The sequence below is a fragment of the Marmota marmota genome, unplaced genomic scaffold (genome assembly GCF_001458135.2).
Source record: "Marmota marmota marmota unplaced genomic scaffold, marMar, whole genome shotgun sequence".
NCBI lineage: Eukaryota > Metazoa > Chordata > Mammalia > Rodentia > Sciuridae > Marmota > Marmota marmota.
This window is the reverse complement of record NW_026000080.1, coordinates 3,894,171-3,919,569: the sequence shown is the minus strand read 5'-3', so window position 1 is coordinate 3,919,569 and position 25,399 is coordinate 3,894,171. Positions and strand designations below refer to the sequence as shown.

The 25,399-nt window shown below is 38.4% G+C and overlaps 1 protein-coding gene across 6 annotated transcripts in view; it reads left to right on the top strand.

Annotated features, from left to right (window-relative positions):
- Dnai3 (dynein axonemal intermediate chain 3) overlaps positions 1–23,194 on the top strand; it is a 57,848-nt gene extending 34,654 nt beyond the window's left edge. For 5 of the 6 annotated variants that reach the window (XM_048814991.1, XM_048814990.1, XM_048814993.1 and 2 more), the window contains exons 15-23: positions 1,657–1,801; positions 3,440–3,527; positions 8,386–8,516; positions 10,712–10,775; positions 16,180–16,310; positions 17,771–17,975; positions 19,445–19,536; positions 20,706–20,828; positions 22,886–23,194. In XM_048814991.1, the coding sequence (XP_048670948.1) occupies positions 1,657–1,801; positions 3,440–3,527; positions 8,386–8,516; positions 10,712–10,775; positions 16,180–16,310; positions 17,771–17,975; positions 19,445–19,536; positions 20,706–20,828; positions 22,886–23,029 (1,123 nt within the window). In that variant the 3' untranslated portion in view covers positions 23,030–23,194. The remainder of the gene's footprint in view (positions 1–1,656; positions 1,802–3,439; positions 3,528–8,385; positions 8,517–10,711; positions 10,776–16,179; positions 16,311–17,770; positions 17,976–19,444; positions 19,537–20,705; positions 20,829–22,885) is intronic. The other variant, XM_048814995.1, reaches the window with a different exon arrangement.
- The last annotated feature ends 2,205 nt before the right edge of the window (positions 23,195–25,399 follow it).

Here is a 25,399-nt window from a genome sequence, read left to right as displayed (position 1 = left end):
ATGTTTTCACCCAATGTATTGTTTTTTTTTCTTATTTGTTCCTAAGAACATTGTCTTGTGCTCCTTAACTCATCTTTATTATAACAATTAACCTTAATATAACTCAAGGGCAGACTGGTATAGATTGCTGCTAGTGTGTAAAAATACTTTTATAGCAGTAGGTATGTTGTTTTAAAAACAAAAGGGAATTAACCAGGATTCATGGTTGATGACAGTGTATATAATGTTATCCATAGTTATTATGCTTCTTCACATTTTCTTATTTATAAATTTGCAGTGTGTGATATTTACATTCAATTTTATCTCACACTTAGGGAGATTATAACGTTTCAATGGGAAAGCTTTTAAAAAGTAGAAGATGGGCTGGGGATGTGGCTCAAGTGGTAGCGCGCTCGCCTGGCATGCGTGCGGCCCGGGTTCGATCCTCAGCACCACATACAAAACAAAGATGTTGTGTCCACCGAAAAATAAATAAATAAATATTTTTAAAAAAAGTAGAAGACTTTTTCCATTTTCTTTGTACGTTTGTAAAAAGTGTTTTTATAAGCAACTTGGTAGTGAATAATCATTTAAATAAAATTCTGTCCTTTAATTTATAGGATCAAGAATTTGTAACAATGTAGGAAATATGTAGAGCGCCGGGTTTCTGTTCCCGCGACTAAAAGGCTCAGGGGTCACTCCAGATAAACTGGGCTAACTGGACTGTACGAAATAACCACACAAGAGACACAAATACCTTTTTGTTTAGGGTCACTGTGATGGCTCCTCTGATCTTAAGGGTCTGCAGAAAGAGAGAAAGAGAAAGCACACGCTGACCCCTTTTATTGAGGGAAGCTATTCAGATGAGGCAAGGGGTCAGGTTTCAGGGGGCTGAGTCTATCTTCATGATGTCCACTGCCAGCAGGTTGACTGACACCTGGGTAAGCCACACCCAAGGGCACAGTAAGAGAAGGGGACACACACAAGGCACTTCCATGGAAGATTCTATCCTAAATAGGGCAAGGGGTTAATTACAAAGGAACAGATGAGCATAGCTTCACCCAGGGGGCTGTAGCAAGACACCCCCATGCACGAGACACTGACCCTCAAACCCAAGAAGGGTGGGGAAAGCTCTGCCACATTTCTGTGACTGAGCACCTCAGCACCCAGCCAGGGAGTATGACTCAGTCATGTGTAAAGTTGGTCTCCCACAGTAGAGTTTATTATTTATCTAGCCTTTAAATACTAGAAAAACTGTACTATTAAAGACAGCAGAAGTTTATACAAACTGACAGGAGACAAAGTGACCTGAGCCACAGCTATGAGCAAGGGAGACCTGATGGATCTATTAAATCATACACTTTAAATGGGTGGAATTTTTAGCTTATGAGACGTATCTTAATTTCATATTTAAAAGACTGCATCAGTTTCTAAACTTTGTTCTCACATATGGCAATATTAATCTCTAGACAAGGGAGGTCATTAAGAAACCTTATATATGGTATAATCCCCTAAACTATGAAATAAAAACCTGTCCTATTTCTTTTTAAAAAAATTAGTTTCAGAGACCTTAGAACAGCCACAGTCAGATTGCTGGTGTATATCAGCACTGATGTTGGTGCTGAGACTAAACCTCTTAATTGTATTTAATAAAGATGTCTGTCAACTTTCTTTTAGCACCATATGTTTCTGGGATATTAGACCACAGAAACCTTTAACCCCTCAGCCAACAGAGAAAAAGAAAGAAGAAAGTATTGAAATTCCTTTTGATGTACCACCTACTTTTTTGCATCTAGATCTTTCCTGGAAACCTCTCGCTAAGGTGAGGTAGTATGGGGTTAGAGCCATCCTATTTACTTATGTACACTATATATTTTGCATAAATAACACATACATATGCACAGCCTCTAAAAGTAAAACAGCTCAAATTAACACAGGACCTTAAAAATTCATGAACTCATTCAAACAATGTATTCCTTGATTGAGCATTATTTTGATGCCGGCCTAGAGCAAATCAGAACTCAAAATCATTGTGAACTTGAGATTGATATTTCATATATAAGCAAACCATGAACAACAGCTTACAAATGGTTTGTGTAAGAATTATTCAGTTGTGTATCCATTACTCAAAAATGGGTAGTTTCCCAAGTTAGCCTAGAAAAGCTAATTTTCCCCAATACTGTCAAAATTCTGCATAGTTTGCATATCAATAGTAAAAAATAATGTAGTTGCAATACTTTAGCCCAAACAGAACTTGAAAGTTATTTGTATACATCTTGAATTACAAAGTATAAAGAAAAGCAATTTACCTTGACAACAATATGGCCAAGGCCGTGTATGGTAAGTGTGAATGGGCTTTTTCTTTGGAACATCTAATTTTTTTTTTTTAAAGAGAGAGAGAGAGAATTTTTTTAATATCTATTTTTTTGTTTTTCCGCGGACACAACGTCTTTGTTTGTATGTGGTGCTAAGGATCGAACCCGGGCCACACGCATGCCAGACCAGCGCGCTACTGCTTGAGCCACATCCCCAGCCCAGAATATCTAATTTTAATTCCAAACTTAATACTTTTCTTTTAGTTTATAAGTATCACAAGAACTACATTATTAAATATGCCCCTAGTGGATGAGAGAGCATAGAGGGATGAGAATATTCCTGAAGTAATCAGGAAAGAATTGGAAAGAAAATATTAGAAATTTTCTGGGGTAGAATTTACTGAGTGGTGAATAATTAAAACAAGCAGGGCTGGGATTATGGCTCAGCGGTAGAGCGCTCGCCTAGCACGAGCGGGATCCGGGTTGAATCCTTAGCACCATATAAAAATAAAGAAGTCGTGTTGTGTCCATCTACACCTAAAAAAATAAATATAAAAAAAAAAAGAATGATTGTACAACATGTGCAAACATTCTGAAATAGAAAAATAGGGAAGGAGCCATGAAGGAAAAACCTAAAGTGAAACAGTTTACCATTCTGGCCACCAGGATCTGAGGGGGGCCCAAGGCCACCTCTAGAAAACTTAGAGTCACATATGTCCCTGATGGAACCTGGTGGAGGTCAGGTAGATGCAAAGGTCCCTCTACAACTTCCTGGAGTCTCATTTAATTGAAATATTTAGGGAACAGGAGATTGAGTCATCATTTTATGTTAAAACTAACAAGGATTCTTATGGAGTAGAATAAGTCATTTTCAAAAAGAACAAAACATGAAACTTTGGGATTTGGAAATGTGCCTCCAGACAAGCTCCCTTTTGCAGCAAGGTTTTGGAAATGTGGGTTAGGTGTTTTCCATGGTAAAAAGCACCTGGGAGGAAGGAAGCAGGAAGGGAGGGAGAGGTTGGTGGGTTTCCCACAATCTGAGGTCAGAAGTGACAGGCAAAATTAAGGATATCTTAAGTTATCCTTGATAAGAACTTCTTTCTTGATATGAAAGAACATAGCTTTCCTTTATGTTCTCCCAAAAGATAAAGCTGTCTAAGGGGGAAACAAGTTTAGACCTCTGCCCAACCAAGATAAGCCTGACTGAAGACCATCTTCTTTACAAAACACAAGGTAACTGCTTTTTGCCTATTAAAAAGGCATTTAATAGTTTTTATCTGTATTTGATTATATCTAAGGTGAGTTACTTGCTAAAACAGTTTAACTTGTGAAAATAATACAGAAAATCAAACGCTTCAATATGGAACTATATACTAGAATCAAAGTTATATGAATGTGTTCTCTCTCACTCTCCAAATATCTTATTGTGTTTTTCACATTTTCACTAAAAAGAAGCACTTTATGGCTTTTTTTTTTTTTTGGCATACTTGAATCGCCAGCATCTCTAATCTTGCACTTTGCAACCATTAGTAAGTAAAATAAGGGTTACTTGAACACAAGCTCTGCAGTACCACCACAGTCTGTCTGATAACCAAGATGACTACTGAGCACCTGATGGGCAGGTAACCTATACAGGGTGGATATGTTGGGCAAGGGGAAAATTCACATTCTAGGTAGGATGGAGTGGGATGGTGTGAAATTTCATGATGTTACTCAGAATGATATGCAATTTAAAACTTAGGAATTGTTTATATTTCTGGAAATTTTCATTTGATATATTCTGAACATAGTTAACCACAGGTGACAGAAACTACAGAAAGCAAACCACAGATAAAGGGAGACTATTTAAGTCTTCTATATCCTTCCTGATTTTCAACACTGAAACTTTCCAATGTAAGTGTGGATTTTTCGATTTCTCATAGTTCTATCAGTTTTGTTTCAATTATTTTTGAAGCTCTGTTATTAGATACACAAATCCCAAGATTAATGTCTTCTGGATTAATTGGTAATACCTTTGACTTCAAAATATACTTTGTGTACTATTATTATAGTCATTCCAGTTTTATTTTAGTGAAAAAACATGAAGTACCTTTTTTAGCCTTTTAAATTTAGCCTATTTGTGTCTTTGTATTGAAAATTTCTTTGGGGTCTTTTTTTTTTAGTCCAGCCTGATCATTGATGTCTGCATATTAACTGGGATATTTAGAACATTTATATTTAATGTGATTGTTGACAGATTTAAAACTGTCATCTGTTTTTAACCTTAATTTTCAGATATCACTGCCTTTTGTTGTCTGAGGTCAAGCACCTTAAATATTATTGTTTCGTATACTTTGTCTGTGTTTTGTGAATTTTTTTTTTAGGTGAGATAGCCTAAGTTCAGTCCCAGTTGCTCCATCTTGACCTAAAGCAGATGTCTCTTTATAGTATATTTTTTGAAATGCACTGAGATATGATAATATATTTTTTAAACAAATGAATCTAAATTTTAATATTCATTAAGTGAGGATAATTTCTCTTTCCATCATATTTTTATAAATATTAGACTCCTAAGCTACCTCTTGCTGAAGGCTGCCTAAATATGGTACCATTTCATGACATAGAGGCCTTTTTTATCTCTAAAAGAAACTTCATTTTACTGTTGACACAGCCAACACTCAACAATAAGTGCATAAAAATAGATGTGGCCAGAAGTATTATATAGAAATATTGTGCTCCTTTATATTTTTAAAGAATAATTTTTAATTATCTCCATATTGATGTCTGAGTTCATTCAACAAATATTTATAAAATTCCTGCAAAGACTCAGGCTCTGAGGATACAACTGTAGAACAGATAAGTCCCTGTTTTTTATGGAGCTAATATTCTGGTGGGATAGACTAAAATAGACACATATTGACATCCAATTAAGGAAGGACCTATTTAAAATAAGAAGCTTGCTCTAATGCATCAATAAAAAATCAAAATACATAAATAAGAAGTTTACAGCATGTCCCATATGTCATCAAACCAGAGTATATATCATCAAATGAATGTTCTCTTTCCAGACAACATGATTTTATAGATGATTCTCAGAGAAAAGGCATTTTACATCAGTTTATAACAGTAATGGATACATGTTTTTGGATTCCCAACTTAGATTCTAGTTGGTTTTAGGTCCCCTTATGCATGCCTGGTTCTTCATGTTTCAGGCAATTCTATAGTGCCTAAAAGAAGTAAATTTCATTTGCTAATCCCAGTAATCTTGCTCACATTTTTTTTCTTTTAATCTTTAAAGGCAGTCAGTCATTATATGGTCATTTTCTGCCTCCTGTGCAAACAGCCAGTTTTAAGGACTTTAATTGGAAATCAATTATGATATTTTGGATCTTCTTTGGACAAACTGCCAGTTATCTACCTATTCTAGCCAGACATGGACCCTTTAACTAGAACACACTCATAAACACTTCAGCACATTTTGCTACTGATCCAATATTGGCCCTCCTTCCACTGTGGATCACCAGTCCTGGATATTCCATTTTCTTTGAGACCTAATTGGTCTCAGTGTCAGTTTCTCGTGCTCTGTCGCCATCTAGGGGCCAGAGACCACTCACCTTTTGCCTCCCATTTTAAGTCCGTGACAATGCCCTTTGAAGAATTGTAATGATTTTAAGAAATCCTACATTGATTTTAATGAGGAAGTCTTAGCTCTAAATGATTGTGAAATTCTTCTTTTACAATAGCTTTCAGGGCCTGCCATATATTCTTCTAAACAATGTGGTATAATGGTTAAGACTGTGAAGTTGATGGTCTAGGTTTAAATCTCAAAGTCACTGTTCATTATTTGACCAGATCATATTACTTTACCTCTCTTTGCCTTAGTCTTTTTCTTTTAACCTGCTTGAAAACAGAGTGAGAAGATAAAGGGAGTAAAATATAAAGATAACTATCTCATAGGATATTGTGAAGAAAACATGAGTGAATACACACAAAGCTCTAAGAACAGCACAATAAATGTTAATCACCATCTTTGAGACCTTTGGCAAATACTCAATCTCTTTGAACCTCAGTTTAGTTATCCTTGAAAGAGGATTAATACATTCACACTTTGGAAGCTATTGCAAGGATTGAATGAAATGGTTCACATAAAGCACACAGCTCAGATCCTGGCTTATAATAAGCATTTGATGAATGTGAGCTACTAGTTTTATTAACCTCCGTGATGAAAAATCCATGACCTCTTAGGATGACTTTGAATTTATTAAATATTCAAAGATGCCCCACTCAGGTCTGAGTAAATGAAATTGATGGTAACATTCTTCTCTGGCCTCATCCTCTGGCACTACCACAATAAATTTTCCTGGAGCTCATCACTCATTCCTTGGTGTTGGTGATTTTCCTATCCTGCTCCTTCTTCAGTTCCTCCTCCATTTCCTGGCTCCATTTTGCCTTGCTGCTCTCATCATGAATGTACCTCAAACTTTAACTTCAGCTATACCCTTGTTGGTAACATAGTCTACTCATGCGGCTCCCACTTTCTGGCTGAGAATTCTCCACTAGACCTCTCACAGGTCTGAATCCAACCCACCTGCTCAAAGTCAATGTGTCCAGTACAGAATTCATGACTCCCAGCCCACCCTGCTTCTCTTCTCTTTTACAATATTACTTCTCATTTGCTTCTTGTTTTTCATTACCCTTGTTAGACCAGAAGCCTCCGAAATTTTTTTAATTATTTATTTTTTAGTTTTAGGTGGACACAATATCTGTATTTTACATTTATGTGGTGCTGAGGAATCGAACCCAGGGCCTCATGCATGCTAGGTGAGCACTCTACCACTGAGCCACAATCCCAGCCTGCCTCCGAGACTTTTGATCTTGTACCTTCTCAGTAAATATTTTTGAGTACAGATCTCCAATGTACATATAATTATTTATAACTTATGTACATGTACTGCTCTACTAATATATTTATGTACACTAATTAAAAAGAGAAAAGCAGACATTAAAACAAGGGTGAAGAATCTAAAATATTTTAATGATTTAATTTTATATATTAAACGAATAGAAATTCCTCTTTGCTTTTCCTAAATGTGTATAAATAGTCTCTTTTAAGGAGAATAATGTGACTGAATGTGCCTCGTTATTTATTAAAACATTGATTTGCACTTTGTAAACAATTACTTAAGTGTCCAGTTTCTTTAAATCCCTGTGTTTGGGTTATTTCACTACTTGCTTTTAATGTCTTACCCAGTAAAAAAAGAGACCTTTCAAAACATATAGGTCCCAGAACAAAGGAAGTGTTGGTTGACTATGTCATTTTTTAATTTTGTCCAGAATTATGCTAAAGATCTTTTAATGCGACATAAATTTTTAGTATAGCTAAAGTGTTCTTACCCTACTTTAGTTTTTGTCTGTTTGTTGGCTGGTTTTTATATTTGCTGGTGTTTCCCATAGACATAACCAGAGGGCAGACTGAGGAGGTGCAATGAGAAGGGTTTTGTGAACATGTATTTTTTGTACCATCTTTCCCAGAGATTTACTACCACATTTATTTTTTTAAAAATAATAAATGATCTGAAAAGATACTTAAGACATATCTTTAAGATGGAAAAGCAGAATGAAAAGGTCAAATAGAAATGGTCCAATGTTTTAAAAAATGTGTGCGTATGTGTGTGTGTGTGTGTGTGTGTATACACACACACACACACACACACACAAAAGTCACTAGAGGGGAAAATACCAATATTTTAATAGTGGTTATCTCTGAGAGACAAGATAACGAGTGACTTTTGTTCTTTCACTCATGCTTGTCTTTATTTTCCAAAGATTCAGGAAATGATATTTATTAATTTTAGACCATGAACTTTGTTTTAAGACAAGGTGACATCAAATATTTTTTAAAAGAAGCATTTTCCTGATGGTGTTTGCGTTTCAGCCCCTGGACTAATTATGCTCTTATGCTGCTTGCGTATTTACTTATGATATACATCATTTGCCACAGAACAGAACAGACTGGGACAGATGTATACGGCAAGGAATAGAAAATGTAAACTATATTTTTAAAAGATCTTTCATGCAAACATGTGTTCTTCTATCTATGCTCCTCTGAAAGACAAAATATTAGCCCAGACCAAAGCACTGAAGGCAGGAGAAACTAGCCCGTACTACAATCTGGAAGGTGGGATGTCTGAGCAGTTGAAGCCACTAGAAGACTTCTGCACAAAGTTCTTTGTGGGGACAGAGGTAAATAGAAATCCCCTGCTTTTAAAATCAATACCTAATTATACCAAAATATGAGATTATATTCCTGTTTTATGTGTTTCCTGTACTAAGACTTATGGTATTAAAATATTTTCCATGTTTTCATGTGCTTATTTGCATTTGAGATTTTTAACCTTGTTGCCTCATAGATTCACAAATCTGAAAAAAAAAAACCTCTATAAAATTAGAGACACTTTTTACTAATAATTTATTGATCAACCTGCAAATATTCACTGAATTCTTCACTGTATGGGAAAAAAACATGCTAAGTATTAGAGATTTACTAAGAAAATACCACTTTCTTACTCTAACACAAGCTAGTGGGAAAGACTGTTAAAAAATTAATTCAGAAGATAAATAACCATTGAGTATAATAATGATAATGAATGCCATTTTCAGCACCTACCATAATAACTAAAGCAAACCCACATTTATCAAACATTGTTATGTATCAGGATCTATTCCAGGTGATCTTCCAAAGAATGACTCATTTAATCCCAAGAATAAAGGCCAATATTATTAGTCCTATTTTACAGATGAAGAAGTGAGGCTCAGAACTTTGTCTACAGTCAGGTAGAGATGCTCCCTTCACTCACGACCCTCTTTTTCCCAACGCACCAGGGGATGATGCCACAGCTCCATCTTAACAGAATGCAATTTGCCTTCACAATCTGGAACTCCAAGATTAGTCCCCAGTCATGAGCTCTGGGGAGCATGGCACCTGCCAGGAGCAGTGCTCAACACTGGCCAGAGATAAAGTGTGCCCTACAGTCCTTGTCCTCAAGGCACTTTCTGCCTAGTTAAGGAGCAGACACATTGACAGTGTGACAGAGGTCAACACCAGTCCAGAAACCGCTAAAACAGGAAGCAGGAGGGTTGAGGGGACATAAGCAGTTGAGAAGAACCCAAAAGGCTCAGGGTGAGAATTTGGTTCCAATCAGGAGTCATAGCCTGAGTAATATTTGGGAGTCATAAAAGTCTGGGATTTGTCAGCAGGTGGTTGCACAGAATGGTGCAGGAGGGAGAGATATGCCTGGCGTGGGGAACTGGAGTCCAATACCTGAGATGGCCTTTTGAATTCCGTTTAGTAAGCAGTAGGACACTACCAATAGACGTTATGTTTTATAACTTGCGTGTCACAGCAAGGTTTTTAAAAAAATTGTTTCAAATTATGGCAAAATATACATAACAAAATTGTCCATCATGACCATTTCAAGTGTATCATTCAGTGGTATTAAATCCACTCTTACTGTCACCATCCATCTCTGGAACTTTTCATCATCTCAAACTGGAACTCTGCACCCACTCAACAATAACTCCTCATTTTTCACCTTTATGCAGCTCCTGGCAACCATCACTGAACTCATCCTTCACTTTGCATGAATCAAATGTGTTCTCATCTCCCCTCCCTGGCCTATACATCCCAATCTATCCCCTCCTCCAAGTCCTTTCAACTCCTCTTTTTAAATACCCTCAGTCAGCGGGGGTGGGGGTGTCAGGGGTGGAGATTAGAATTAGGAGTCTACATCTGGGTGACCTTGACTAAGTCATTGAACTTCTCTGTTTCCATTTTCTCATCTAAAAGATGACAGTGGGGGCTACTGCCTCTCCACCTCTGTCATTCATTGGCACTGTATGCTTCCCTCCCGTGTGGCTCTTTCTTTTTTTTTACACTGGGTCCTTCTGCCTTCCCTTCTTAAAATGGTCATAAGGTACTACCAGAATATATACTCCCTGTTATTTTATTTGGGTTGAACTTAATGTTTCCTGTTCTCAACTTTAAAAGGTAATTGAAAGGTAATTTTTCTTTTAGTCCACAAGTTGTTATTAAGTACTTTGTTACATGTTAAGAACAGATCACTGAATGAGTTGAAACTGATCATGGATCAGCAAAAATTCTGGAACCCCAGAAGCAGAATTCTTTGTACATAGCACATTTCCATAGCCATCATGTTCTCTATGTCACTGTATGTATATAAATACCAACTTATTTTTTATAAAACCAAGTACAGTCATGATTTCGATACCCTCTCATAAAGTGATTATCTAATTATCATTTGATGACATTGAACTGTGGACTCATATTTGTCTTGGTTGCAGTTAGTCTGAACACATGAATTTGAGGGTTTGTCTCTGAAGTTGTCATTGTATTCATCAGAAATCTGTAATATTTTTAGGAAGGTGAAGTGATATATACAGATTGGAAATTAGAAAGAGATCCTGACACTGGACGATTTATGAGTAAGTTTTGATGAGTAAGTTTTGTGGATTGCTCTGTTATTAATAAGATCTTCTTCTTTTTAATTTAAACCATCCAAAGAAATATTGTGAAGTCCTGAGAGGCCTGGTCCTTGTCCTGCTCGTGGAAGGGAGAGCACCTGTTCTAATACATGTGTTACTTAAAATGAGGGCCTCGACTAAGTGGCGTATTTGTCACCACAGAGCTTACTACAAGAATATATAAAAATCTTGGATCCTACCCTTCAATAAGAAAATCTTATTGAACCTAAATACAGGTTTCAATAAGATTTTCTAGGTGATTTATTTTTACCCCCAAATTTGACTTATATGATGCTTACATCACTGAGACACCTGAACAACTTAATTAAAAGTAACCCCAAACTCCTGCTCCCGTGATTTGGGCAGCTAAGCAAAGGTGCGTGGGTCACACCCAGGAGAACAGGTACACCAATAAGCAAAGCTCCCTGTCTTTGATAGGCTCAGAGTCTTGGGATTCACTACAATTACAGCTGCTTACTTTAGACCTTTAAATTTTATCCCACCATGACAATGTAATTGTACTACATTTTCAACTTTGAAATAACCATAAGCAAAGGAAGAGGTGGCTCTTGGAACTGCTAGCGGATAAAGGTTCTGGAAGGCTTCAGAATACCATGTAGGAGCAGACCCCGGTGGAACAGCTGGCTCAGTTTGCGGAGGAAATCTGGTCAGTTCTGTGGGTGTTCGGAAGAGTGGCAAGTGAATGACCCACAGAGGTCAGAGGTCAAAGCCACATCCTGCATGGGACAGCTGTTGGGGCTGGCATCTTTACCTCAAACCTTCCCCCCAGTCAGTCCTACTGATCTGGTTCCAGAGACCAGAGTCTGCCTTCTACCTGGGAAGGCTTTCATTGTCACTCAGGCCAACAGTGAAGCAAAAGCTTTTAATCTCGAAGCAAAAGCACTTATATTTTCCTTCTATGGTATCCCCTGTCCAAAAACTCGAATATGTGTTATTGACAATAGTGGGGCATCAAAAGAGGATCAGATGTGACCCAAAGGAGGATCAAGTTTACACAGAACTGATTTTTTTGCTTTTCATTTATTCCTGATTCTATAAGTTAAAATTGAACTCAAAATTAGATATTGGATATAATGAATTATATTCAACTTCTTTTATGCTTCTTCATGTAATTTATTTATTCAATAATTCATGAATATTAATTGTGCATGTACTACATGCCAGTCGCTGTATAACACAGCAGTGTTTGTCACCACACTATTGAGACACTGGCTGAGGACTAGATGCCATGACTTGGTTGTGGACATGTAGGCACCAATTTCTTCTGGTCTTAGAGATTCTCTTGAGGCTCCATCTCCTCCGAACAGCCAACTTCCTAAACTGCCTTCCAGAAGACCCAATACAAACAGGTTTATTCATATATTTTAAATGGATTTTATTTTACTAGTAAAATACCAAATATCAGTAAACTTAAAATGCAAGAGCTTTATGTTTGAAACATACAGTTATTGGCTTGTTCTTTCCCTCTTACTTTTATCCACTTATCAGGTCATTATTGAGAACCTGTTATGTGCCAGGCACTGGAGATATCAAGATGACCAGGATATTATTCCACCTCAATAGATTTTCATGATCTGTTGGAAAAATCAGACAAAGCAAATCAGACATCACACAGCCGTTAGATCTATGGTTATAAGAAAATGCAAAGTGATGTGGGAGCCCAAGGAAGAACTGACTCAATATGGGGCTATTAAGAAAAGGTCCCACTGAAGAGAGACATAGTCGAGCTAGGTCTTGAAAAATAGATTAGAAGTTTCCATTTGGATCAGATGAGGAAAGACTCCAGGTACAAAAAAAAAAAAATCAAGGGCAAAAACACAAAACCTGAAGAGCAATGGATAGTTAGGAAAAAGGAAGAGTTCATGGCCAAAGCACAGCAATAGAGAAGGCAACAGGGGAGTTGTTAGGGAGGACACTTGGTCCAGGTGGCAAAGACCCTTGATCTCCCTCCTAAGAGCTTTGGACTTTATCCCAGAGCCATGCATATAATCAGAAAATCTCCTGGAAGGAAAGCAAAGATGGGTTGGTTTGTTGATAATACTCATAACGGAAACAGGATACTCAGTTGCAACAGCCCAGATGAGAGGCAGTACTGAAGTCCAAGCATGGTTACAGGGGTGGGTAGCAGGGAAATGGGGCGGGGGGGAGATGCAGGGGTCGACATGCCAGGACTCTGTGGCCAATGGGATGTGGGTAGTCAGGACTAGAGGAGTTGTTTTAATTTCTTGCATTTAGTTCAGTTTAAAAACATTTTAACTGCTAAAAGATCACGGTTAATATTTTAAATCAGCAGTCAAGTATTTTATAGCATGGAAAGCTGAAAAAACCCATTATTCTCATTGAATAATATTTGAAGTCCAGGGAAAGTCAATGTTTTAGAAGCTCTGCACTGTAAATTATGTGCCCTATTTGCCTTCTGTGAACTGGAGGGATGTCTCTTGGCACCTCCCATCCCAGTGTCTTTCTTAAACAGCATGGAGTTTCCTGAGTAAAGGTGAGGCACCTACTGTGGCCTGACCCTCTGGGGTCTGCTTATCTCAAATATATAACTGGGAAGGAAGGAGAATTTCTTCTTCTTAGGAGATGTTTCTGGAAGTCAGATTACACCCACTGAAATGTGTGTGATAAAGAAGACTGAACCAAACATTTCCAGATGATCTAAGTGACAAGCCAAGAAATGCAGATTCGGAATGGTGACAGCTGACGTGTTATTTCCTTTAGTCTGCTCTCAAGTTGTCAAATCAGCATATGCCATGTGCCAGGCACTCTTCCAAGCACTTTCTATGAGTTAACCCATGTAATTCACCTCATAGCAGCCCCATGGGTAGCTTATATAGGTGGCAGTGCTGACATTGACGCCAGCATTTGGTCACATATGCCACCAGTCGATGTTCTTAACCGCATGACCCTACTGAATCCCACAAGAGATAATGACTTAGGAAAACTGCTTTTCCGCTTATTATAATTTTCTTTTAGTGATCTGGCCCAGAGGCTCTGGCACTCCATTTAATAATTTAAGACAGCCTCATTCACTGCTGAATGGCCAATGGGTCTTTCAAAGAACAAAAGGAAGAAAAAGTTTTTATGGGCTGTTATTTTAAAGAACAAACCTGGGCCGGGGGTTTAACTCCTTGGTAGAACCCTTGTCTGGTGTATGAGGCCCTGGGTTTGGTTCCCCAGCACTAAAAAGATTTTTTTAAAAATCCCCAAAACCTTATTGTTATGAATATTGCTGTCACTGGAATTCCAGACTACAGAAGCACCTGCTCACCAGGGTGAGGTGAGATTTAGGGAAGCCTAGTTAACCCTGAGGGCAACACCAGACCCTGAGACACAGGGGCAGCAGCAAGAAGACAGCCACTGGTTTCCAGAGTCTCCTGTCTTAACAGGAATCTACTAGGTCACTTCAAGGTGGCCTTTAGAAGTATGTCTTTGTACTTTGTACTGTCTTCAAGGTTAGGCTCTGAGTAGAGGAAAATTGGCCTTTTTTTTTTTTTTTAATCCAGAAGTGCTATGTTTACATTTTTATTTATTTATTTTTCCTAATAAGTTTTTTTTCCAAAAAAAATTTAATTGTGGCAATATACACAGAAACTTGCCATCTTAATAATTTTTAAGTACACAATTCAGTAGTGTTAAGGACATGCACATTGTTCTGTAACCAATCTCAACTCTTTTCTTCTTGCAAAACTGAAACTCCACACCAATTAAACACTAACTCCTTATCCCTCTTTTCCCTGGTCCCTGGTGACCACCATTCTGCTTTCTGTCTCTAGGAACTTGTCTACTCTAGGTACTTCATATAAGTGAAACCATAAAGTATTTACTCTTCTGCAACTGACTTATTTCATTTAGCAATAATAGCCTTAAGATCTATCCACAATGTAGCATGTATCATAATTCCTTCTTTTTTTAGGACTGAATAATATTCCACTGTCAGTCTGCATCACATTTTATTTATCCATTCCACCATCAGTGAACACTTGGGTTGCTTCTACCTTTTGACTATTGCAAATAATGCTGCTATTAATGTGGATAGAAAAACCTTCTTCATAAGGTCTTCTAAGATATAGAAGGTCTTTTTATACTTCATGTTCCATCAGTGTTCTGGGGACAGGGGAAGAACAACCCCTGCTCCCACATAACTATTACTACAGTGAGATTCACAATAAGTTTGTGATTTTGGTAAAAAGTAAATAGACATTTTGGTTTGGGCTTTGACACGAGGAATGAGGAGCATCGAGCTCTGCAGACAGGCCTGGAAGAGAATAAACCCAAGCAAAACTTTCCTGTGCTCTGGGTGAAGAGTCCAGAAAAGTGGGAAGACTCTGTGGCCTGGGGCAGAGACTAACATCAACTCTCATCTTCCATCTGCAATGTTCCTTCTTTAGTGCCCTCCCAACCCTTTGCAACAAGTGGAAACCTCACAGAGCCAATTACTCTCATGAGGAATTTAGCTTTTGTTCTCAGCACTTCATCTCTTCACTCTCCTTATTCGAGCGGTCTCCACATCCCAGCTCACATATATTTCTTGATAATCCACTTTTCTCCACTGCCCCTTAATCCAAGCCACCTCCCTCTCTCCCCAGAACTACTGCAGCAGCCTCCCCTACTGTCCCCTCTTCACCTCTACCTGCCTCTAATCCATTCCCCCACAACAACCAGAGGCCCTTTAGAACCGCCAATCAATTTGTCTACCTTCTAGGACTCATTAAAACATACTACCCTTAGACTAGACTCTAAACTGTCCTGCAAGGCCCTGCATGGTGTGGACCTTTCCTGGCTCATGTTGTGATTACCAGACGCTGGTGCTGATTTCCTCAGGTGTACAAAGGTATCAAACACTTTCCTCCTCAGGACTTTGGTGTGTGCTGTTCCCTCTTTCTGGAATGTTCCTCCACACCAATGTCTTCCAGTGTCCATGACTTTATCGTCAGAGAAGGCTTTCTGACCATCAATCTAAATGATGAATGTTCCTTGTTACTTTCTTGTAATATTTTTTCTCTCATAACAGTCTTTACCATATTTTAATTCTATATGTTAGGATTTATTTACTGAGCATCTGTCTTTCCCACTAGATTTTTAAGCTCCATGAGGGCAGGATCACATCGTTCACTATCCATTGTTTACCCATCCATCTTGGCACATGTAGGCAATCTACAGATAATATTTATTGATTCCCTGAATGAACTAATGAATGAGTAAATGAATAAGAAGACGAAGTATTCCTCTGAGTCTGAAAAATGGCCCTGGTGGGAAACTCTCCAGACCTTTTCATAGAAAGATGAGGAGCTATCCCTTATAAATTCATTCACCTCCAAAATGGTCTTTTCCACTCCAACAGCAAAGAAACCAGTGAACATCTACACTGTCCATGATGGAGCTGTCCACACTGTCCAGAGATCACCTTTTTACAATGACATTGTCCTCACCATTGGTGGGTGGAACGTGGCTATTTGGAAAGAAGGTGTTATGGTAAGTGGCCTGTGAAATAGAAGAGTCGGGGTGTGGTCCTTTGTTCTTGGGAAAGACAGTAGGAACAATGGCCTGTTCTGACATAACTGCCTTTGGGTACTTTTTTAGAAAAATTAGAGCAGGTGGCCTGCGCTCCAGCTTGTCAGCGGAACCACCTTAAGCCTTTTGAAAACATCCATTTGCTTTTCTTTCCTGCGGGCAGTAAACAGCAAAGCAAGTCCCTTGTTCTCCGAATCCTTTTCTTGGAAATACACACCACAGGCGGTTGGCTTGGCTGGTGTTTTTGCCTCCCTTTAAAATACAAGATGGGAGGCTGATTCCTGGATGGATTCCATTGGGAAACACTGGGTCTGTCATCTTCTGCTCCAGCTTTTCTTCTGGAAGCTTCAGAAAGAAGGAATAAGTAGGCTCAGAAGTCCATCACCGGGCAGATGATCGCCTGCCAGAGACATGCATGGGTCACAGGGAGGCAGGAGGAAGAGTCTGGTCAGGATTAGGAAAGGGGCTGGATCCAGGTAGAATATAGATTTCTTGACCCTAATGGTTTCCCCTTTGAAACTCTAACTTACACAAGTAATAGAGAAATGTATGTGAACATTTGTACAAATTTATCACTGAAAAAAATTGGAAACTACTTAAATATGCATCAACAAATGACTTCTACTTTATAACAATCTACATCTGAATGTTTACATTTCTTTTTACAATGAGCTAGCATTGTAGTTAAAGAAATAAAAAAGAAAATTCAGGCAAGATGGTTCATAGACCATGCGGGCCAAGACCCTCATAGAGACTGAAGAAGCTGGGAGACATGGGCAAGAAGTCCAGGAAGCCATGATACCTTCTTTTACCATGGGAAAAGTTCCTACCCATGTATTGGAGGGTATGAGGCAGATGGTTTAGCTTAGTCCCTGCAGATGCCCATAGACAACCTGGTTGGTTGATGGACCCTGGCAGTTGGTAGAAGACATATTCCAATCATCTCTGTGAAAAGTTCCCCAAATCAGAAAATTATCCTAAGGTAGATAGATAAAAGACATAATCTCAAGATGCATTAGTGGTCTAAAATCTCTTCCAAATACTTTTGTAAGCCATCAGATACTCTCATCTGAAGTTAATTAATTAGAATTTGCCAGCTCAGCTCTTGACTTTCAACATGTATCTCACAGCTGGTATTGATAGGCGGGTATTGATAGGACCCTCAACAGCTCAATTGGAAGGTTCAATCTTGTCTAAAAGCAACTAAAACAAGAAAAAAAATGACCTATGAAAACAAATAATAAAGAAAAGAGCTTTTTTGTATTCAACCCTCACAACAAAAAGAAGTAAGACTTTCCAGTGGGATAATTTTGCTGTTAAATGATCATGGCCAGCTGAGTTATACTTTAAGAAAATCATTGAGTTTCTCTCCGGTAATAACAAATGCTTTTAACCTATCTTTTCAAAATTTTGCTCGGAAGTATGGACCTCTCCTTCAGTCATGCTGTTCACCAAAAAGGTACACCTCAGGACACTGGTCCCTGACAAGGCCTGGAGTTTTCTATATTGGCCGAGAAGATGGATACATCGATGTCTGGGACCTTCTGGAGAAAACCCATGAACCAGCTCTGTCACAAAATATTTGCATAACTATGATCACCAACATCAAGCCCTGGACCTTTTCCTGTATGTTAATTCTAAATAAGTGAGCTATAACCTTTTGGGTAACTGGGAAACATTTTGACATTCATTTGGAAAGTATCCCAGTGTTTTCTCTCAGGTTTTGGTTTATCTTTCCACCCCATTCTCTCTTGTCCTTCTTCATTCTTTCCTTTTCTTCTTCCATCTTTCCTTTCTCTCCCCTCCTTCCTCATCCTTCCCCTTCTCTCCTGCTCTCAAACCTTGGAAACACCCAGAGCCTCCCATACTGTTTGGCCTCGTTGCCAGTGATTTCTGATACACGTTTACCATGTCAAGCATGACGGGAAACATCCTTCTTGTCCTCTTGGGGTCAGACAGGGTCATCCCTGAAGTTTGGCTACTTTTTGCTGTTTCTTTTCCATATAAAAATATTTTTTGTCTCTTTTTTATTATAATTTATATTTTGTGACATTATGTCACTTTTGTGATTTTTCCTGTGGGCCCTATCAAGCAGTTCTCTTCATGAGATCAAATGATTCTCTAGGGTTATATATCTATTTAAACTTTAATCTTTGGATTAAGGATGAGGAAAAGGTAATATGCAGCAAAACAAGCATACACCCAGGACTGTGTCTATGAAAGAGCAAATTTATTTCCTTTTCCCCAATTTTTCTATTGCATTTAAATAGTACTTTCTGGGTAAATCCAGCATATTTGCCTTTTTCTAAAAGAAGTTCCCTTTTGTTTCCAAAGGTGTACAGGCAAGAAGTTGTCGATCCATTTCTCTCAGAAACATTAGATTCAGAAACTTTTGTCATCAGCATCTGTAGCATATCACAATCTGGGTACTGCGTAGCTATATGTGTCACCGATGTATGTTTCCCTATCTTTGGTACAAAACATTGTTTTTGTACTTGCAGGGATCATGAGTCTAGGATTCAACCTTTTGAACTAGAACTTCTGAAAATTAGAAGAAAATATACTGACATATATAATGAGATAGAAAATTAAAATTCTCAAACACTTAGTGTATTTTGCCCATTTTAAGTGATTCAAGTAAGCAATTCGGTTTTGTAATGAAGACTGTGGTTCTGGCTATGTCTTTGAATTTCAACTGGTATTCTTTTAGCCCTCAGTGTGTTTGGTGAAAATATGCTTCATGGCTTTTCTTTGAAAATCTTTCCATGTGCCCTCCTTACTTTCTTCTCAACTCTGACAATGAGCCCAGTCACAGAGAAGCCGGCTATCAGCCATACTCCTCATACGGATGCCAGGAAAGCAAGGTTTGAGGTGACAGGGAGGCCAAGGAAGACTCAGAGTCTTAGCTTTCATTTCATCAACTGGAAAAAATGACTTTTACATGTTTATATGTTTTAGTCATGAACATCTGATGAAGCTGCCAAGATCACTGTAACCACAGCACGTCCCTTGGGAAACCACAAAACAAAACACATTGCATATTTAGCCTCTGAAGCTGAATTTGCTGAATTTTCTCTCTCTTTTAAATCTTTCAGCTAAGCAACAATTTATAGCCATAGCTGACTATTATGGAACACTGCATATATTAGAAATTCCATGGACATTAAGTCACCCTTCCATCAATGAGGTTAGTGACTTTTAGTTTTGAAGATTTGTGTGACTAGACATTGCTGAGGCATATCTTAAAAGTGTGTTAAAAATGGCAGCATGTTTGCTTTATGAGAAAACAAAAAACTAATGCAGTAAAAAAAAAAGGAGATATATTTCTCTTAATATGAGTTCAGTAGTTTGAAGCTAGAAAAAAAGACCTAACACGAGATGGGAGAGAAGGCAATTAGATGAAGCCCAGAGTCATAGAAAAATCAGTTTGGGAATTCATAATCATAAATAGTAATGTTTTCAGATTGTAACTAAATTTTAGCCTCCCAATTTCAGTGAAGTTCTTTCCTTAGGACCCAGGTGACATTTTTATGCATCTTTCTGTCCTCCTCCTCCCACCTTAGTATATTGCAGGCCTCATATCTGAACTGACAATATTCTGCACCCCTCCCCCAAACCTGGTACACACTACCCAAGTGTTTAAAGCAATGCTAATAATGAGGTTATAAAAAGAAAATCAATGAATAGAGATGCATAAGTATATACACAACCAACATTAAATGCACAGATTGTAATTCACTGCACATCCCAACAACAACCTGCTTACTGGCAGGTGACACACTTTCCCTCATCCTACTCAGGTTGCCTTCCTGAGGACTCTGCTGACTTTTCAGCTTCTGTTCTTATTTTCACATATTAAGCCCCCCAGGGGACTAGGAGTTCAGCTCTACTTCAGTCCCTTCAGGGTCTCCACTGATATCCTCATCTGGGTTTTCTAAGTTCAGTTGATGACATGAAATATCCCTCGAATCAAGGAAGAAAAAGGGAAAAATATTCCTACTATGCAATAGCAGTTATTTGCAGCCCTCTCCTTCCAACCTACTTCTTTCCTAGAAACCTCCAAGTCACAAGGACCTAAATCTAAGCACAATTGCTCCCATATTAAGCTAGCTACTCTGGAAGTGGGCAGGTGGGTACAATTTCCAAATTACATTCACCTCAAGGATTAGAAGCATCCCAAAGTAGATATCTCTCTCATGACTAGGTAGATGGTCACTAGGTAATGTCAGGATGGACTAAGTAGGTTGGTCAGGTAGGTGGCCTGCCTCATTACAAACAGCAGGAATTCTAAGAGTCTGGGACAGAACATAGAGCTTCCCTGTGGGTTACTGTCTCACAAGCCATTGTTTCTAACAGATAGCAAGTGTTAACCACTACTTCGAAAGAGAAGTCAAGCATCTGGAATATGTAGAACAGCGCAAAAATATTCGTGAGCAAGAAAAGAGAGAAATGGAACTAGAAATGGAGAAGAAAAAATTTGTAAGTTAAATTGTAGAAATGAAAGTTGTTTTCCCCTCACACCCATGGAAATATGTGCATTTGGCTTTTCCCCTCATTTCCACAGCCTTCTCTCGTTATGAGAGTCAAGAGGGCTCTTCTTTGATTTGCTGAGCTTCAGTTGTCTCGTGTGGAAGATAGAAATATTAGTAACTACCTTTGATGATTACTGTAAGACTTTCAGTTAAATAACCTGACAAATAGTAGACTGTCTTCAAATGAGAGCTACAATAACTATAATGGCAGATGACAGATAAGGAGAGAGTGGATTTTCCTATAATATAATATATTGGAGCTGTGTATGACACTTGAAATAGAGAAGAATTTGGTACAGGACACATCCATCTTTAATTCCACCAAAAAGGAACCTAGAACTCTAAATCAAGCTCTCACCCTCCTCTTTCTCAGCCTTTCTTTGTTTTATATGAATTCTATAATTCTGATCTTCATTTATCCACTGGAATTTGGGTCTTTTCAATAGTCTGTTAATTAAGCTCTTCTCTCCTTTTCCCTTGAGATTTTTACTTCTCTTTGGTTCATTCCATTCCTTGCCCTTTGTCACCAATAATTTTATGTTTGGTCCTAGCAGTAGTCTCCTTGTAGCCAAATGCATAGCATCCTTAATTATTCAGGTGAGACCTGAGTTCCCTGTTAAAAGCACCAACATGTGGAAATATCGTAACATACTGCACTAGCCAATAGATTAATAATATCACTTACTGATAGATAACTAATTAGTGCAATAGAAGCAGAGGAACTCATTTCAAAAACATTGCTTACTTTAACAAATTATGCATTAATGCCAGTTAATTAACTCTTCATCGAGTTCCATTGCTACCAAAAAAAAAAAAAAACGGTTTTGGGTTTTTCTTTTTCACACTTAAAAACATTCAATGAAATTATGTGGTGGGATATATCTGCCACCCTTCCCTTACCCAAGTAATTATCCAAATTTTTTATGTGTGTTTATATATCATAGCAACAACTTCAAATTACTGACATCAGTGAAAACAAAGTAGAATTATGGAAATTCCAAAAAATAACTTGCATTTGAAATATTTTTTAAATGAGTGGATATTACAATAGTCATATCTTAAAACTGTGTTACCTTAAAGTTTCCAGAACCTTTCCAACTACTTCTTGTAACATCATTTCCATTTGACACATTATCTTCTTGTAAGTAGAGCTGCCACTTCTCAAATTTTCTCTGGAACTAGATCATGGATAAGTGAATGAATTTCAAAGGGCTCTTCTGTTACATTTGGACAATGAATAAAGTCACTAAGGAAAAACAATGTTAGTTAGAAATATCCCCTTAGAAAGGAGGAAATGAAAACAATAGCAATATGAACCTCAGAGGATTGCAGTGGGGATTTAAGTGAATTAAAATATTTCCGTATTTCCAGCACTGAGACAGTGATTGGTACCTAGAAAGTGCTAGTCAGAGGTCAGGGGAGGATCCTACTTTCCTGGCTGGACTTCACGAATGCCCTCTGGATGCCAGGGATGAGGCTTCAACCCACAGACCCCAGGGAAATGATACAGCATCTCTTTGCCACCATCGAGTCTGGACACAGCTCACTTCTCAAAGGATAATAATAATTACAGCTCTAACAGCATATGAAATGGGAATCTTTCTAATTGAAATTTCAGCTGGAGAACCAGAGTTGGGTAAAGGAGTAGTTGCCATGTGATCCACAAGCTATGCCTTTTCTCTGGGATTGAGGGGAGGGAGAACTTCAAAAGGATTCTGCAACCTGTAGTCAAGTTACTCTCCCTCCAGGCCATGAGAGCCAGGAAAGAGTTATGGGAAAGAGGACTTTCTTTTATTTTTGGAGAGAAGCACTGGAGAGAGCCAGGCCTTCACTTCTCCCCATTTCCCCACTCCTGCACATGGACTGCCCTCTAGCCCTCCCACCCTCCCCGGCCCCTTCTGGAGAGCCCAGTCACGCCAACTATTCAAAAACAGCTTCTTCTAATTCTTTGATGTTTTTATCTATCAGCAATTTCTAGAGATGTCTTGCTCTTTTTCTTCCTAGAAAATATATCAGATGTCAGAAGAACAAGCGGAGGCTGAACTGAAATTGGAATACGAGGCTTATTTGGAGCTGGAAAAGAGCGTCCTCATCAATCTTGGCCTAGCCAAAGAGACAGAGAAGGTGCCATACATAGACATCATATAGGAAAGCATCTGAAGGGGTACTTGGGGGGGTCTCTGTGGGTCTTGTTTTATTTGTTATTTTGTATAAGATGAACTAACAAATTGAACATATATAGTTTTACTTATAGGCTTTTATTTCATTTCTATTAAAGTATTTGGATTATAACAATAAAATGTTTAAGTTTTGTACTGAGTGTGCACTGAATTTTGTACCTGCATATAAGAGTTTTCAACAACAACCAAAAAAAAAAAAAATGTCATTTTCCTGCCAGGAGACCCTCCCGGCTCAAATCCATTCCTTATCTTCCTAAAAATAAAGCTGACTGGCACCTTCCTGCCTAGCCCTTTTATTAATTCCCCACAATCTATAATCCACTTCCCTTTACAGCCCAGTGTCATATTCTGTGGCAGCTCAATTTCACATGTTATCATTTCCTCCTTGTGCCTGGGTGCTAAACCCCCAGCACCACACCAACAGGACGACAAAGACAGTGGGTACCGGGTTCTGGTCACAACTCAGAGGAAAGTTTTTAGCTTTTCACCATGTGTAATGATTGGTATAGGATTATTTTAGATGACCTTCATTAGATAAAGGAAGTTGTCTTCTTTCTCTGCCACCTACGTTTTTATTGTTTTTCATGAATGGATCTTAAACCTTATCAAAGGTTTTTCTATATCTACTTGGCATCATACTTTCTTTTAGTCAATTATTGATCTTCTATGGTTAAATTAACCTTAGATAAACCCAACTCAGACTCCATCTGTTATTTTTTTTAAAATGTGTTTATCTCTAGATTTTATTTGTTAGAACTGTGTTTAGCACATGGCCCTATAATTTGTGCAGTCTTACAGGGGAAGCTCTTTTTGGAGAGATGAACAAAAGCAATGTGATCAGTAGGCGCAAATTTTGATTTCTGCTTCTATTAGGATGAATTCCTATTAGAATTGTCTTACTTTTTTCTGCACTTGGATCTTGGGTTGAATTCACCAGGTCTCATGGTTTTAAAAACTACCTGGACCTCTCCCATAAAACCAAGAGCCATGGAGCCATTTGACCCTCTATCTCCACTTGGAGGTAATAGTCATTTCAAACTTCAACATGCCCAAAATTGAGTGCCTGACCTTACTTCCCTCCAAAACCCATTCCTGACAATCCTTTCAGCCACCACACTTCTGGATGCTAGAGCCAAAAAGCTCGGGGTCATCCTTCACCCTCTCTCTCTCACAGTCCACATCCATCTGCTAACAAATCCAGTGGAGTACACCTTCATATACAGCCAGAACCTTATCTTGTCCCTCCTCCCTCACGGCTTCACCATGGTCCAAGCAACCATAATCACCAGGTTGGAGTTTGCCGTCACCTCTGATTCTCTCTTCTTCTGTGTCCTCCACCTCCCTTCTCTCTCTATGACAGCTAGACTGCTATTTTTAAATGAAAGTCAGGTGCTACCATTCTTCCCACAGCTTCCTAGCTCAAGTTGTTACTGTGTCTGCAAGCCTCCGTGTGCTTCAATGTCACCTGGTCTTATCACTCATTCTCTCCTCCATGACACCCACCCCAGTCATGTTGACCTCCTATTCACTAAATGTGTGAGGCATGTTCCAAACCCAAGGCCTTTGTACTGAACCTTCTCCAGAGATAGTCCTTGTTTTATTTTCATGCACTCACTAAAAAAAAAAAAAAGTATTAAGTTTTTACTGTGTGCCAGACTCTACACTTTTAAACTGGTGACCAGTGAAGCTGATATTTGAGCAAAGACCTGAAGGAAGTGAGGAATTTCACCTATAATCTTCTGGAAGTGTATTCCATAATCCAGTCCTCCATCCCTCAGTGCAAAAATGCTTAGACTACAGAGAACAGGAGTGTCATGGGTATGTGACATAAACCACTACCGAGGGCTAAGCACTTTGTTTTCTCAAAATCAGGATTTTATTAGCATAGAAGGTGGGGTAAATAATGAATATTGAATAAGTGTCTGCCTTGGTTATCAAGAACTTCAGTGGTGCATGCCCATAATCCCAGCAGCTCGGGAGGCTGAGATAGGAGGATCACTAGTTCAAAGCCCGCCTCAGCAAAAGCAAGGCTCTAAGCAACTCAGTGAGATCCTGGCTCTAAATAAAATACAAAATAGGGCTGGGGATGTGGTTCAGTGGTTGAGTGCCCCTGAATTCAATTCTGGTACCAAAAAAAAAAAAAAAAAAACTTTGTATAGTGACTAGTATTTAGTAAGCCATAAGTAATATTTTGCTATTATTTCCCCTAATTTACAAATACAAAATGATTATAACATTTATGCTATAGAGACTAAACATGGGATTCATCATGTTAATAACTACAACTACTATCAGTTTAATATATTTTCATTCTGTGTTTGGAAACTCAATTTTTCCA